At 43.9% G+C, this 15,161-nt stretch overlaps 2 protein-coding genes across 2 annotated transcripts; both read left to right on the top strand.

The window, feature by feature from the left end:
* Positions 1 to 1,353: 1,353 nt before the first annotated feature.
* Positions 1,354 to 7,599, top strand: EAE98_008765 (uncharacterized protein). Its single transcript, XM_038956388.1, has 3 exons — positions 1,354 to 2,995; positions 3,046 to 6,155; positions 6,205 to 7,599. The coding sequence occupies exons 1-3, from the start codon at positions 2,525 to 2,527 to the stop codon at positions 7,073 to 7,075; spliced, it is 4,452 nt and encodes a 1,483-aa protein (XP_038807100.1). The 5' UTR covers positions 1,354 to 2,524; the 3' UTR covers positions 7,076 to 7,599.
* Positions 7,600 to 8,190: 591 nt separating this feature from the next.
* EAE98_008764 (uncharacterized protein) lies at positions 8,191 to 14,477 on the top strand (the record flags this gene model as incomplete). The annotated part of the gene is made up of 5 exons (XM_038956387.1): positions 8,191 to 8,237; positions 8,294 to 8,608; positions 8,656 to 12,324; positions 12,377 to 14,177; positions 14,253 to 14,477. The coding sequence occupies 5 exons, from the start codon at positions 8,191 to 8,193 to the stop codon at positions 14,475 to 14,477; spliced, it is 6,057 nt and encodes a 2,018-aa protein (XP_038807099.1).
* Positions 14,478 to 15,161: the final 684 nt, after the last annotated feature.

The raw sequence follows: 15,161 nt of genomic DNA, 5'->3' as shown, positions 1-15,161 counted from the left end.
GATTTTGAATAAATCGTAGATAAAACGTGACTTTTACAATACTTTTACCACCTGGAGTTCATCATATAAATTTTCAACCAGCGACGTGATTCTATTGGTCCAAGGGCCAAAAGTGGGGACACATTTAGGTGCATTTTACATTACTTACCCATCCAACCTCCGTAGTATCGATAGCTGGTTTCGGATAGCTATAAAAAAAGGGATGAATGAAGTGAGGTAGATGATCAATGTATGTACCTAGGTAAGGCTTTATCCATTCGGCTAATCAAGAGTAAAGAGGGATCTATCGTACGGAGTACGGAGTTATGAGAAAGATCCAGCCCAGCCACCACCAGCGGCCAGCCTGGTTCAGTACTTTGATTGAAATATCGATACATAACGAATAAATTGTTTGGCGTTTTGTTGATGGAGCAGATTGATAAAATGGTCCCTAGGTCAAGTGAAAGTTATATAGACATTAATTTGAGCAATACATCTCTGACCCTTTCTCCTTTATGCAAATGATCAAGTGCACTGTACCTAGGTAGGTAGCGGTATTCATAATGAGACGTCTCCCAACTGCTCACGGTCAGATATAATATCCGAGAGCTTTTCTCCGAATCTCCTTCCTCCCTTCAAGAAATCGAGATCCTTTGTTCGGCCGAGATTTCCACTCGACTCCAGCCCCAGCCATTTTATGAAATGCTTACTGTTATGTTATTATCTAACTTCTAAGTGATACCGTATGCTTACATGTGTCAATTTCTTCTTTTTCTCTTGGTCTTCTTGGTATTTATCCAATTATTTCCACCCAAAAGGAATATGTCGGGTAAGGTACATCCTAGATATACCTGGTCCTTACAGTCTACAGAGGAGACACTCGACAATGCTCGAGTACAAACTCCGGATCTAATCTTGTAATACATTCATCCAGAATACCTAGGTACCTACTAGGTATCTAGATAGAATGTCCTGTACATCGACATGCAACATGCAGTGATACATCCAAAAGTCCCTTCCCCTCCCCCTCCCCCGACAAATTCATCAATGACAAAGCTCAGCACAGTAAAATAGAGCAAGATCTTACATGGCCAGCATGGACAACTCCCTCCTTTCCAGAACAACTGTTTGTTGATATATTGAAGGTTAACCCCTGAACTTTGTTTCTCAAATATGATTGGCGTAAATGTGAATCCTGGGTTTCTGGAGCACCCTCGCACCCTCGGACCCTCCCAGCCAGTCTCGAGCCAGTGTGCCTCCCAAGAATCTTTGGAAATTTCAGCCCTCTGGAAAAATTGTGAGGCGGTACAGGGACGATGTGGATGGATGGGCATGAATCAATCAGTCAGTGAGCATGAGGATGAGCATTTTTGATATTTCCCTCCTCTTCTCAATCCCATGCGACAGCTGAGAATGAGGTGTCTTTTGCCTACCTAAGTATCTACGGAATTTACGATTTGTGCTGGATTCCGTGGATTACGGTACGTACGAAGTGCCTAGGTACTATCTATCTCTCTACGGAGTATCTACTTGCAGCATTCAGACACTCCCTTGCTCTCTTAATAACAACCATCTAAGAGGAGGACAAATCAAATCATTTGTTTTGCGGGAATCCTTTCTTTTACCATTGACCATTTTCCATTTTCCATTTTCCCTCGAGGCTACTCTACTCTGGCCTATCCAAGCCCAAGCAATTTCGATTCATCTCTCCTTCTCTCCTTCTTCTCCGTATTCTTTTCCATCCGCCATAATCAACCTTTCTTTCTTATCCCTAGCTACCTACTTTTTGACTTTCGTGAAGCATGGAAAATGCGTGATATGATGTATGTACGATTCTAGTCTCACATACTACTATTTACTACCATCTATTATATCAATCGCCTCTCCACAAATCCATCATCCGCGCTCCGAATTTCGTCGGTTTCATGTGGCGTTTGCTACTACTTCTCATTTGTTCTTTAGCTGTTGCTCAATAAGCATTTTACGAACTCCTCTTACCCCCCCCGGAACTTCCAGAGCATTTCATTCACTTGCTCAAACCCAACTCAAACCGTAGACTCCGTCCCTCTTCCTTTCTTTCCTCTCAACATCAACAATTACCACCCTTTCCTCGAAACTTCACCATCTCTTCAATTCGAACTATTTGCCTCTTGGGGAATCTGCTCACACACAATCTTTCAATTGCCCCATACAACCTTGCATGGTTCAAATATTCAAAATCGAAAAAAAACTACCGCCCATTCGCGATCTCCTGGCCGACTCTTCCGGTACCAAATTAAGTTGTCATAAGCGACCATTCTAAAAGTACCAGACCTTCTACTGTGTGGACCTTTGTTATAACGATACTTCTTACCGTTGCTCGTCGATATTAATTTCGTCTCTTTCGAAAGTTCTAGTCGAGTCTCAATTGTTTCAATCGTCTTGTCTCTTTCACGAATTATACTTCAACGTCTGAATTCTTTCAAACACTGGCGGACATATTCACCTTGCCTGCGGGCTCTTGCCTCAAACTGGGCTTCCGCCCCAATCACAAACGATCGCAATCATGCCGGACGTCGACATGTACGCAGAACCCGAGGAGGATGCACCTGAGCCAGGGACGAGGCGAATGAGATGGGCCACACAAAGAGTGTCCCCCAAAGGTAGTGATAAGAAGAGAACATCGATAATGGATCGGTTGCATCCGCGTAAGTCGCAAAGTAGTGAGAAGAGAGACTCTGCCGGCGCAAGTTCAATGGGAACGGATCTTGACAGGATACAAGAAGAACAATCAAATGAAGCTGCGGAGGAACAGGCGGAGGATGACGATAATGACGGTCAAGGACCTAGAAAGGTTTTCTTTAATCTTCCGTTGCCACGGGACGCGATCGACGAGTCGGGTCACCCCTTGGTGCATTATAAACGAAACAAAATCAGAACTGCAAAATACACTCCTTTGAGTTTCATACCGAAGAATATTTGGTTTCAATTCCACAACATCGCGAACGTGTATTTCTTGTTTTTGATCATTCTCACCGTAAGTTCAGGTCTTGTAGACTGCATGTGTGAGGCTGATGATTCGTATAGATCTTTAGTATCTTTGGTGCATCTAATCCAGGTCTCAACGCTGTTCCCTTGATTGTTATTGTCGCAATTACAGCTATCAAAGATGGAATCGAAGATTATCGCAGAACCATTCTCGACAATGAATTGAATAATTCGCCCGTTCATCGCCTTGTTGACTGGAACAACGTAAACGTCAGCGATGATGACATTTCACTATGGAGGAGAATCAAAAAGGCTACTTCACGTTGGATCGTAAGGACACTCAAGAAAATGAAGAAAGACAAAAAGCTACCCGGAGAGACGTATGCCCAACGTGCTATGGATGTGGACGAGCCTCGACCCTCTTTCGAGTCAAGGGCTGCGCGAGACGACATTCAAATGACACCAGTGCCCTCTCCCCTTCCACGAGATGGCGAGCTTGATGTTCCCGATCGCCCGACGACAGCTTTCTCTTACGATGATGCTAACGGGAAAGCCCCTGCGGAGAAGAATTTCGGAAGTTTGATCAACCGCAGCAATGCAGTAACTGGAAAACCCAGATTTCATCAGGATTATTGGAAGAATGTGCAAGTTGGTGATTTCGTTCGTATCTACAACGACGATCAGATCCCAGCAGACATTGTGATTTTATCTACCTCTGACCCCGACGGAGCTTGCTATGTTGAAACGAAAAATTTGGATGGAGAGACGAACTTAAAGGTACGACATGCTCTTCGTAGTGGCCGAAGCATTAAACACGCTCGTGATTGTGAAAGAACGGAGTTTACTATCGACAGCGAAGCACCACACCCTAATCTTTACCAATACAGTGGTGTGGCTCGTTGGACGCAATACAATGGAAAAGATGGACCAGGCGAGGACATGGTTGAGCCGATCTCGATTAATAACTTGCTTCTCCGTGGATGCAATCTCAGGAATACAGATTGGATTCTCGGAGTTGTCGTATTTACCGGTTTTGATACCAAGATCATGTTGAACTCTGGAATCACTCCAAGTAAACGCTCACGCATCGCCCGGGAACTCAATTGGAATGTCGTTTACAATTTCATTCTTCTTTTCACCATTTGTTTCGCTTCTGGTCTTGTCGAAGGTATCATTTGGGGACAAGGCAACAATACCATTGATCTATTCGAATTTGGTTCCATTGGTGGAACCCCGGCACTTGACGGTTTCATCACTTTTTGGGCTGCTCTTATTCTTTTCCAGAATTTGGTACCAATTTCATTGTACATCACGATTGAAATTATCAAGACTTGCCAGGCGTTCTTCATCTACAGCGACAGCGAAATGTATTACGACAAACTCGATTATCCTTGTACGCCTAAATCGTGGAATATTTCTGATGATTTGGGACAGATCGAGTATATCTTCTCTGACAAAACTGGAACTTTAACACAGAACGTCATGGAATTCAAAAAGGCCAGCATCAACGGAGTTCCCTACGGAGAAGCATACACTGAAGCCCAGGCTGGTATGCAAAAGCGTCAAGGTATTGATGTAGAAAAAGAAGGTGCAAGGGCTAAACAGCAGATTGCTGCAGCGCGTGCTAAAATGCTGGTCGATGTTAGAAAACTTCATGACAATCCGTACCTCCATGATGATGATCTGACTTTCATTGCTCCTGATTTCGTTACCGATCTCGCTGGTGAAAGTGGTAAGGAGCAACAAGACGCCAATTATCAATTCATGTTAGCTCTCGCTCTTTGTCACTCGGTTATTTCAGAAACCACACCGGGCGATCCTCCCAAGATTGAATTCAGAGCTCAGTCGCCTGATGAAGCAGCATTGGTTGCTACTGCCCGTGATGTTGGTTTCACTGTTCTCGGAAACTCGCCAAATGGTATTTTGTTAAACATTCAAGGTGAAGATAGAGAATATAGGGTTCTAAATCAACTCGAATTCAATTCGACCAGAAAGAGAATGAGTGCAATTATCCGTATGCCAGACAACAGAATCATACTCTTCTGCAAAGGTGCAGATAGTATAATATATTCTCGCTTAAAGCGAGGAGAACAACCAGAGTTGCGTCGTACGACAGCGGAACATCTGGAGATGTTTGCAAGAGAAGGTTTACGTACTCTTTGCATCGCGCAAAGAGAGCTTGGTGAGCAAGAATATCAAGATTGGAACCGCGAGCATGAGATCGCGGCTGCTGCCATCCAGGACCGTGAAGATAAGCTGGAAGCAGTATCAGATATGATTGAACGTGATCTCACCCTTCTTGGAGGTACAGCTATTGAGGATCGACTGCAAGAGGGCGTGCCTGATACCATCGCACTTCTCGCCGAAGCCGGTATTAAGCTCTGGGTTCTTACTGGTGACAAAGTCGAGACCGCCATCAACATCGGGTTCTCGTGCAACTTACTCAACAATGACATGGAACTTATTGTCTTCAAGATTGAGGATGAACAGGTTTCTACCGCTGAAGCAGAACTTGACAAGCACTTGGCAGCTTTTAAACTCACCGGTTCCGACGCGGAGCTCAAAGCCGCCAAGAAGAACCACGAGCCACCGGCACCAACTCATGCTATTGTCATTGATGGCGACTCTCTTAAACTTGTTTTAGACGACTCATTGCGACAAAAATTCCTTCTCTTGTGTAAAGAGTGCAAGTCAGTTCTCTGTTGTCGAGTCAGTCCTGCTCAAAAAGCTGCAGTTGTGGCAATGGTCAAGGGCGGTTTGGACGTTATGACTTTGTCTATTGGTGATGGCGCAAATGATGTTGCTATGATCCAAGAGGCAGACGTTGGAGTTGGTATTGCTGGTGAAGAAGGAAGACAAGCTGTGATGTCCTCTGATTATGCTATTGGTCAATTCCGTTTCTTGCAGCGACTTGTGTTGGTCCATGGACGATGGTCATATCGCAGATTGGGAGAAACCATTGCCAACTTTTTCTACAAGAACGTCGTATGGACTTTTACAATTTTCTGGTATCAGATCTTCGCCAACTTCGACATGACATATCTTTACGATTACACTTACATCCTCTTGTTCAACTTGGCTTTTACATCCGTGCCTGTCATCTTCATGGGTGTTTTGGATCAAGATGTTTCAGACAAGGTCTCTCTTGCGGTTCCCCAGCTCTATAGACGAGGCATTGAGCGAAAAGAATGGACTCAAAAGAAGTTTTGGTAAGTATAAATGAATCCCGCTTTGACATCGACGACTAATATAGTGCAGGCTTTACATGGCCGATGGCTTGTACCAATCTGTCATAATTTTCTTCATGGCATATTGCTTGTTTGACTCTGGCACTTTTGTTACTTCAAGCGGCCAAAACATCGATGACCGAGAGCGATTTGGAGTTTACGTAGCACCTGCAGCCGTCGTCGCCATCAACGTATACATCCTAATCAATACCTATCGTTGGGATTGGCTCATGGTCCTTCTTGTCACCATAAGTATTCTCTTGGTTTGGTTTTGGACTGGCGTTTATTCATCTTTCACCTCGTCGGACTACTTCTACAAAGCCGCTGCCCAAATTTTCGCACAAGCCACCTTCTGGGCCGTCACCTGTCTTTCTGTAGTCATCGCCCTTTTACCACGATTTGCTATCAAGGCTGTGCAAAAAGTTTACTTCCCATACGACGTCGACATTATCCGCGAGCAAGTTCGCCAAGGCAAGTTTGATTATCTTGATAAGTCCGATGAGCGCATGGACACAATGTCCAAGGATGGTTCATCGGCATCTTCTTCTGAGATCACGAAGCCGAGTAAGCACATCCACTATCCGAGCATTGATGAAGACCAACGACCCATTTACCCTCCTTCAGTTGCTCCGACGAACACCACACACAATCCTCGAAGTCAAAACGGTAGCGACGGAACCGACTTTACAAGACATAGAGGTTCGATGGACCAACTTGGTCCTCGGGTCTCCGTTGACAGGCCACGACCCTCCTTCGATAGACTGCGAACGTCGTGCGATCGAGTTAGACCAAGTTTTGAGGCTAGTAACGACTTTACTTCGGCAGCCCTTTTAACACGCTTAGAATCAAGTCAATCATTTGGGCCGCTAAGAAGTAGGAGGAACGAAGACATTTCACAATGATACCCGAATATCATATTCACTCTTTTCCGAACCGGGAGACTGCGACGAACTGTACCATACATTTTCCTTTTCTTTTGTTGATACAGGAGATATTAAGCATAATGATCTGCAGGAGCGATCTACGACCTTTGTGTTCTACATTTGGTTTTCTTTTGCATTGGTGTTATAGGCGTTTTAAATGACATGAAAAGGCACTAGGCCATATTATCTTATTTTGTTTTTGCTTTCCAAGTTCTTTTTGCTGGCGAGGGCATGTTGGTTTTGGAAGATAGTTCTAGATCTTCACTTCTGATGGTGTATACTCAGCAGTGATAGTAGGATCCGTGGTCCATTTGTATATAGCGATTGCAAAGCAAACAAGTGCACAGAGCTTCAATATAGAGAGCAGTATAATCTAACTTATCATTTATATACCTTGATGATTGTTGTGACTTGGCCTGCCTTAAGCCACGAAAATTGTAGATTGTAGGATGATTGTACTGTCTCCATTTGTGATTTAATATGAGCTTCATTGGACTTCTGAAGTGCCTGGTGATGGTAGTATATGATGGTTTTGGAACTTAGATATTAAGTAACAACAAAATGTATGTACTATTCGCAAAAGAATGAATGTTCTTCGAATGATCTCAAGTACCCAGTCTTTATTCCCCTGTAAACCGATTGAGATAACAAATTCTCAGCCTTGCATGCGAGGCTACTGGTAAAATCAATCTAAGTAATCCACGTGAAATGGCTTTGGTCCTACGCGATGCGCGTTAGCACTTTCAATCTCAGCCCTTACCTCAACTTTTTTACTTTGTCGTATATAAAATACAGCAATTGGGTAAATGTTCTCGGAATTTGATTGCAACATCATACCGTATATCAACTCCACAAGTTTGATTGTTAATTTGCCAAAACTTGCGCTTCGTATTCACTTTCTTTAACGATTTCAAAACTTCAAAAGGCGACCACTTTCTTCCTTAGGGTGCTAAGACTCGCAGTACCTCCCAACTATTACCTTTCTATAAATTTATTCCTAATGCTTTCTGTAAACTACATTTATCCCTATCAATCTTGATTCTCTAAACATTCACATTTGAATCGCATGCTCAGCTTATGAAATATCCGCAACCATGCCTGATGAAGCAGATATCATGGACGAGCTCCACGGGCTCCACGGGTTTGTACCACGAGTTGTACTTATTTTTATGATTAATACTGATGAATTATTGATAGGGAACTGAAGAGTTTTCCTGTCGATGCCCATTGGTTTTGCCCCAAGCGGAACGACGAAGACTATGTCGACTATTCGCATCCAGATGACGCCGAGGAGGACATGAGTGCAGAAACCAAGAAGGAGCTCATACAGGATGCCCAGCGGAGACAGACTATTGCATATAAATTCTCTCTCACTATAGGATTAGATCGCGATGCTGGGGGGGCGATGGTAGAAGGCTACCTGGAACGTTTGAATAAGCTTCTGATGTGCTGTGATAAATGTGTGCATAGTTGGCATATAGGTCGTAAGGCATATCTCAAGGAACTATCAGAGTAATACATCACAGTATGCACTTGATCTTGATGCTAATATATCTCAGAAATTTCGACGATGAAACGGTTGCAGCGCTCTCAAGTCGCCTTAATGTCCTCGACTTTCAGCGTATAGATAACGGGTTAGAAAGAAGCAAGAAAGTTATATCCGAGGTGGAATCTCCAATGAGGACGCAGAAATTGCTAGCTGGCTACGACTCTTCCCTTCTACTGTCTCTGTACGAATCACTTTGTTGCGTCGATTACCACAAATCCGCAGACAACCTTTCGAAACACTTCGATTTCGTTTTTGAAGAGATACAAGCAAAGAAGGTCCTGAGAATAAGTGATATACTGCCAGCTACAGGGCGCTTTCTATTCGACAAAAACCCCATTAGACAGCGTTTCGCGAGGTGTGCCTGGCAGAAAGCTACTACAATGCTCACACCCACATCATTCGACTGGGTCGTGCATGACGCATTGTCGGACGCAATAGTTTCTGTGACCCAGGGAAACTACGATTACGAGGATATCATACGATTTTGGGAAGGATTTCTTTTGATTTTGGAGAAGCTTGATGAACATTTGATAACACACTCTCTCCGAGCAATGGAAGTTCAACCAAGTGTGTACATACTTGCACTCAATCACTTAAGTTGTAAATCGGAAAGAATCAATAAGTTAGTCATCGAAGCGCTTAGAAGTTTGCTCAAGAAGTCTCCGAAGAACTTCTGGGCTGCATTTGCTACAATATCACCAGTTGCCGTTGCAGAAAACATTCTACGATCTTGGGGCGTTAAAGAAAAACTGCAAACAATAAATTTTGAAGACCCCGAAACTTCTTTTATTCTGGCATGGTTACCTGAACTCGTGGAGTCACTTCCTTCCGATCGTCAATACGATGTCTGCAGTTTCGTTTTCAGATTTCTGGGAACTTATCAGACCTCGGAATACCCAGAGAATACCCAACTCGCATGTCGTTGTGCTGCACTCGATACTCTCCGTGCCACCTTGAACACCTTTGTCGATTCAGAGTACGTCATTAATCCGTCGACGTCTCTTATATTCATCAATAACATCATGAAACTCGTTGACGACTACAAGGAGACGATCACAGAGTCTGCTGATTTGAAGGTGGAAAACACCACACACCAAGAAATGAGAAGACTTGGTATGCTAGTCATACGAGATGCTTTGGCTCTCGACTGCAAAGCTTTGAGCGCAGAGTTCCAAGCTCTTGCGGACGATATCCCGATACAACAGGGTCTCCGAAGCCATTCCCAGCCAATTTGGCAAGGCGTTCTTGACATATTTAGGCCAGGAAATGTAGATTTAGCTAAAAGCATTCTGGCGGCAACAACACACCTTACTGGATTAGATGAACTCACACCAAAGTCAAAGAAACTACCACTTCCTTCCTCTCATCTACAGTATAATAAAGACTTTCGTCAACTCACTGAGAACGTGTCTAGAATCTTTGAGCGCCTCAGCGATTTTAATGCATCTCATTTGATCGAGATGTATCGAGATCCTCAGACCTCTCGGCCACTGTTTGCAGCCCTGATGTCTGCTGATCAACAGATCTTTGAGGCTGCTGTTGAGGTTGTCAAAGCTGCAACGGATCAAATAAGCAAGCGTGAAGCAATATCGAGCTTATTAGGGCAAGCATTTGTGCCGATGTTGAATTCTTTAACGTTTGCTGTTGTCCGGATCACCAAAGCCAAGAACTTTTCCCCTGTCCCATATTTATTCAAGGTTGGACGAGACACGCTGGAGGCCCTTTGCGGAGACACGACGGGGTTTTTACGAACTCACCCATCTTTAGATTCTACAGAGCGAGGCGCTGTAATGTCTTGGTGGATCAATCAGTGGCGTGCCCTTGATGCGGCATTTGCCAACACTGAAGCTTGGGGAGGTCGTGTTCAACTTCCTAAGGAAACCTTGCAAGACTTTTGCCGAGATGGTATGGAATATGCAGAATCCTTGTTTGATAAGAACAGTATCATTGCTTCAGCCCTATGCGAGTCTTCTAACTCGTCTCATGCTCATATCCCGTCCTCCGGTTATATATCGAGGAAGGCTGCACATAAGAAAGTATTGCAAGTCGTTTGCTTGAACGTGAACGGCCTAACAATGATGCTGAGGTTGAGAGATATCTATTTGGTCAGTGTGATCACTAGTCTCCTCGGAAAACTTCTTCGATCATTAGCAGAGTTTGATGTTGAGGTACATGAGTATTCGCTTAGTTTTATTCAAGATGCGTGCTTAAATGAGGGCGAGAAGGGATACAGAAAGACAAATCTTACTAACCAACAAAAAGCTGAGTTGCGCGCTGCCCTTGACGAACATAAAGGTGTGGAAATTATAGAGAGTTATTCTACAACGGCTCAGAAACAACAATCAAGAATCGATTCTTGGTCTAAGTCAGCAGGAGGTGTAAAGCATGAGCCAACGTTCAGTGTCAAAGGGCGTCAAACTCAAACCTCGCTCGATACTTGGTCAAAGGCTGGAGACGGCAAAACATATGAGCCAGTCATCACTCAATCCAACAAAGCCTCTCCCTTTACCCTTTCTGAGCATTCTAAGAGTATTATGGATAAAATGAGATCACAACCACCGCTAAAGACCGCCAAAGCTACTGAAGATTGGAAGGACAAACGCCGTAGAGATGAAGAAGAGAAAAAGAAGCGTAATGCGGCAGCAATTGCTCAAGCGAAAGCCCTTCGTGCTCCAGCCGCCTTAGTGAAGGGTGAGGGATCTGGTCTAAAGAATCTCAGCGGTGTAGCTGGGAAAGATCATGCGCCTGTTCGAAGTGAGATAATGGTAGGATCTTCAGACGAAGATTCGGATGATGATGATGACGACGATGGTTCCGACACGAAGTTTCTTTTCACTAAAAGTCGAGAAGCTTCAAACAAAGTTAGAGAATACGAAGAGAGTAGGAAAAAGGCACTTCTACAATCTACTGGCCCAGTGCGGAAGACCAAAAAGGTTTACTCAAAGAAAGATCTTCGTGCTCGCTTGGAGCCAAATATGGACATTATATATCTCGAGCTTCTCAATTGGGATATCTTTCATGAGGGAGAGGATCCCCCAAGCAATAATGTTTGCAAAAAGATTGCAAACAGCTTCCTCGACCTCGGTCTCTATAAAGAGACATTCAAACCATTGCTCATATCGGAAGTTTGGCGCTCTTTACTAACAGCAAAAGAAGAAAATCAATTTAAGCCCATTGAGATAAAGGTTTTGAATCGTTTGTCTGTTGATAAATTCATGGAAGTTAGTACAACTATGTCAATTTCCAATCAAAGAGACCTCATGGTGTACCAACAAGATATTGTACTCCTTTCCAAAAGCTCGAGTCCACTTCAAGACAAGCAAGCGCCACATTGTCTAGCACGCGTTTTCAGGACCACCCGCAAGCGTGATGCAGTGGAAGTCACTTACAGAGTCAGTAGAGACATTAGCCCCGAGCTCTTGAATTGTTTCGTGCCCAACGGCAAGTTATATACTCTCAAAATCACCGATATGACGACAACTTTGCGAGAGTTTGCAGCCTTGAGCAGTCTTGAATACTACGACTTGTGCACAGAAATTCTGGAGGCGAAGCCTTCTCCTTTACAGAAATATTCCGATGAAAAGGTCGCTTCGATGTCGACCAGGTATAAACTTAACAATGGGCAAGCCAAAGCGATTTTGTCCGCCAACGACAATGATGGGTTTACATTGATTCAAGGGTATGTATTGAATTTTGTTCTACTCCAAGTTATATTGCTCTAACAGTACTAGTCCTCCGGGTTCTGGAAAGACGAAAACGATTATCGCCATGGTAGGCGCGTTGCTATCTCAGGTGCTTCAGCAGCAAGCACAGCAAGTGGGCTTCAGACCGCAAGGCCAAAATCGCAGTGCGGGCCCTCAAGCACAAGCACCAAAGAAAAAGCTACTTATCTGCGCTCCCAGTAACGCGGCTGTTGATGAATTGGTCCTCAGGTTGAAGGAGGGAATTTTGCCTCTCAGCGGCTCGCATCAAAAGATTAACGTAATTCGTGTCGGGCGAAGTGATGCGATCAATTCTAGTGTTAAAGATGTGACACTTGACGAATTGGTGAGGATCAAGCTCGAGGGGGACCAAGAATCTAAGAAAGGTCAATTGAATGATCGGGAGGTGCTTCACAGGGATGCAGGGCTTATCAAAGAGAGGCTCAGTGTTTTAAGACCTGAGATGGAAAAATGCCGTGCTGCAGGTGACAAAACTTCGGAACTAAAATTGCAAAGGGAATTTGATGAGCTTAAGCGAAAGCAAGCCCACATAGGCAACAAAATTGATGAAGACAAAGAAAGCGACAACAAAGTGCGACAAAATGAGATCAGTAGACGCCATTTCACTCAGGAGATTATCGATGGCGCCCATGTTCTTTGTGCCACGCTCAGTGGATCCGGACACGACTTTCTAAGAAATGTCAATGTCGAGTTCGAAACAGTCATTATTGATGAAGCTGCTCAGTGTATTGAACTCAGCGCTCTGATACCTCTTAAATACGGTGCCACGAAATGTATCTTAGTCGGAGATCCTGAACAATTACCTCCAACAGTTCTCTCACGATTAGCAAAGAGTTATGGCTATGAACAGAGTCTCTTCGTCCGCATGCAGCGAAATCATCCAAATGATGTCCACTTACTTGATACTCAATATCGTATGCATCCTGAGATCAGTCGATTCCCAAGTCAACAATTTTACAACAGTCGTCTTATTGACGGTGATGGAATGGCACAATTACGGGTTCAGCCATGGCACGCAAGTTCGATTCTCGGACCTTATCGATTCTTTGATGTTGTGGGTGTTCAAAGCAAAGAGGCTAGAGGCCATTCCCTCATAAACGTTCCTGAGTTAAATGCTGCTATTCAGCTTTACCAACGACTTAAGACAGATTACAGATCCTATGATTTCAAAGGTAAAATCGGTATCATAACTACCTATAAAGCTCAATTGAATGAGCTAAAACGACGTTTTGGTGCAAAATTTGGAGACGAAATCTTTGAAGAGATTGAGTTCAATACGACCGATGCATTTCAAGGTCGAGAGCGAGAAATCATCATATTTTCTTGTGTCCGTGCTAAGGCTGCCGGGGGTATTGGATTTTTGAACGATATCAGACGTATGAATGTAGGTCTTACTAGAGCCAAATCGTCATTGTGGGTTCTAGGAGACTCTAGAGCATTGGAACAAGGTGAATTCTGGAACAGGCTTATTCAGGATGCCAAAAGCCGTGAGAGATACACAAGTGGTGATATTATGGGATTGTTATCGAGGCCGACATCAAAGGATGCACCAGCGATAGACTATTCGAAGATATCCTCAGACATGAATGGCAATAGCTCTAGGCGTCCATCTGAGAAGAGCGACAGCGATATCGACATGACGGATGCGCTGCAAAACCGAAGTTCTCGAGAATCGATATCAGGTAGTAGTAGCACGACATCGTTCGATGGTAGGAATACACCAAACAGTGTTGAGATGGGTGAGCAGAAGAAGAGACCTAGGGAGCAAGAACTTCACTCAGATAACATTACAACCAAAAAGAAGAAGAAGGTAAGTCGACCGAAAGTCTGATTTTGTACTAGTCGTGGTTTATGCCATAATTTTTATACTTATTGACTCTCGTAGACATCATCGTCAGAAGCAGATTCTGCACCACCAGCTTCTGCCATGCTCAATCGAGGACCAGTCGAACCTCAAAAATTAGATCTGGAAGCTGCACTTCAAGCACAGCAGGCCAATAGAGCTGCTGCTGCCGCGGCGCGTACACCGAAATCTAATTTACCACCTCCGCCGCGTAGAAAGGCACCGGCGGACCCGTTTATTCAACGTAAACCACCAAAAAGAAAGTGAGGGTCGCATGGATTTATTTATTGATATTTTTTAAACGGTTAGGACATTGCATAGTTTGGCGCAACAAAACATTAGCATGGCGAATGGCGCACGTGTGAGACAGGTGTATGCTGGTGGGAATTATCTGTTAACTAGTCGATCTGATAGATCTTAGAGGGTAGAAAATAGTTGCATCTTGGTGACCTGACCTGTGACAGCTTCATTACAAGTTCGAAGAAAACCATAATGACGAGAGGTTTTAATTGGCATAGATCAATGAATCCTACAGAGTTCAATGAGTCGACGACTCCCGAGGTAAAATCTTCTTGTAAATATCAACAATTAAGCCGAATGGTTTACTCAATAGTTTCCTCTAAAAGCCACTTGGAACTACTCTCCACTACTGCTGGTAACTCCCCTGCACCTTCTCGGCTCGTCCCCGTGTCTTAAAAATTTCGATATCTATCTCATTTGCATTCTCATTTCATACATACGTATCCGGAAATACCGCATTGGTACTCAATTGAAATTTCTCAATTCGGACTTTATGATTGGAAGTTTCATGATTACTTTACTTTCTCAATCATAAATCAAGAAATAATTCGCACGGACATATAAATATCTACTCGGGCTTGAGGGTTGGGGCTGGGCTGTAGCAGTGTAGATCCTTCCTTGCCTTATCGGATATTTTTGTTTCCCTGATCC

The sequence above is a fragment of the Botrytis deweyae genome, assembly GCF_014898535.1.
Source record: "Botrytis deweyae strain B1 chromosome Unknown BDEW_024, whole genome shotgun sequence".
NCBI lineage: Eukaryota > Fungi > Ascomycota > Leotiomycetes > Helotiales > Sclerotiniaceae > Botrytis > Botrytis deweyae.
The sequence above is the reverse complement of the archived record's forward strand: the minus strand, read 5'-3'. Positions and strand labels throughout refer to the sequence as shown.

Coding starts and splice junctions, on each gene's coding strand:
- EAE98_008765 (XM_038956388.1), top strand. CDS start 2,525: ATGCCGGACGTCGACATGTACGCAGAACCCGAGGAGGATGCACCTGAG. Junction 2,996..3,045: donor TGTTTTTGATCATTCTCACC/GTAAGTTCAGGT, acceptor TGATTCGTATAG/ATCTTTAGTATCTTTGGTGC. Junction 6,156..6,204: donor TGGACTCAAAAGAAGTTTTG/GTAAGTATAAAT, acceptor AATATAGTGCAG/GCTTTACATGGCCGATGGCT.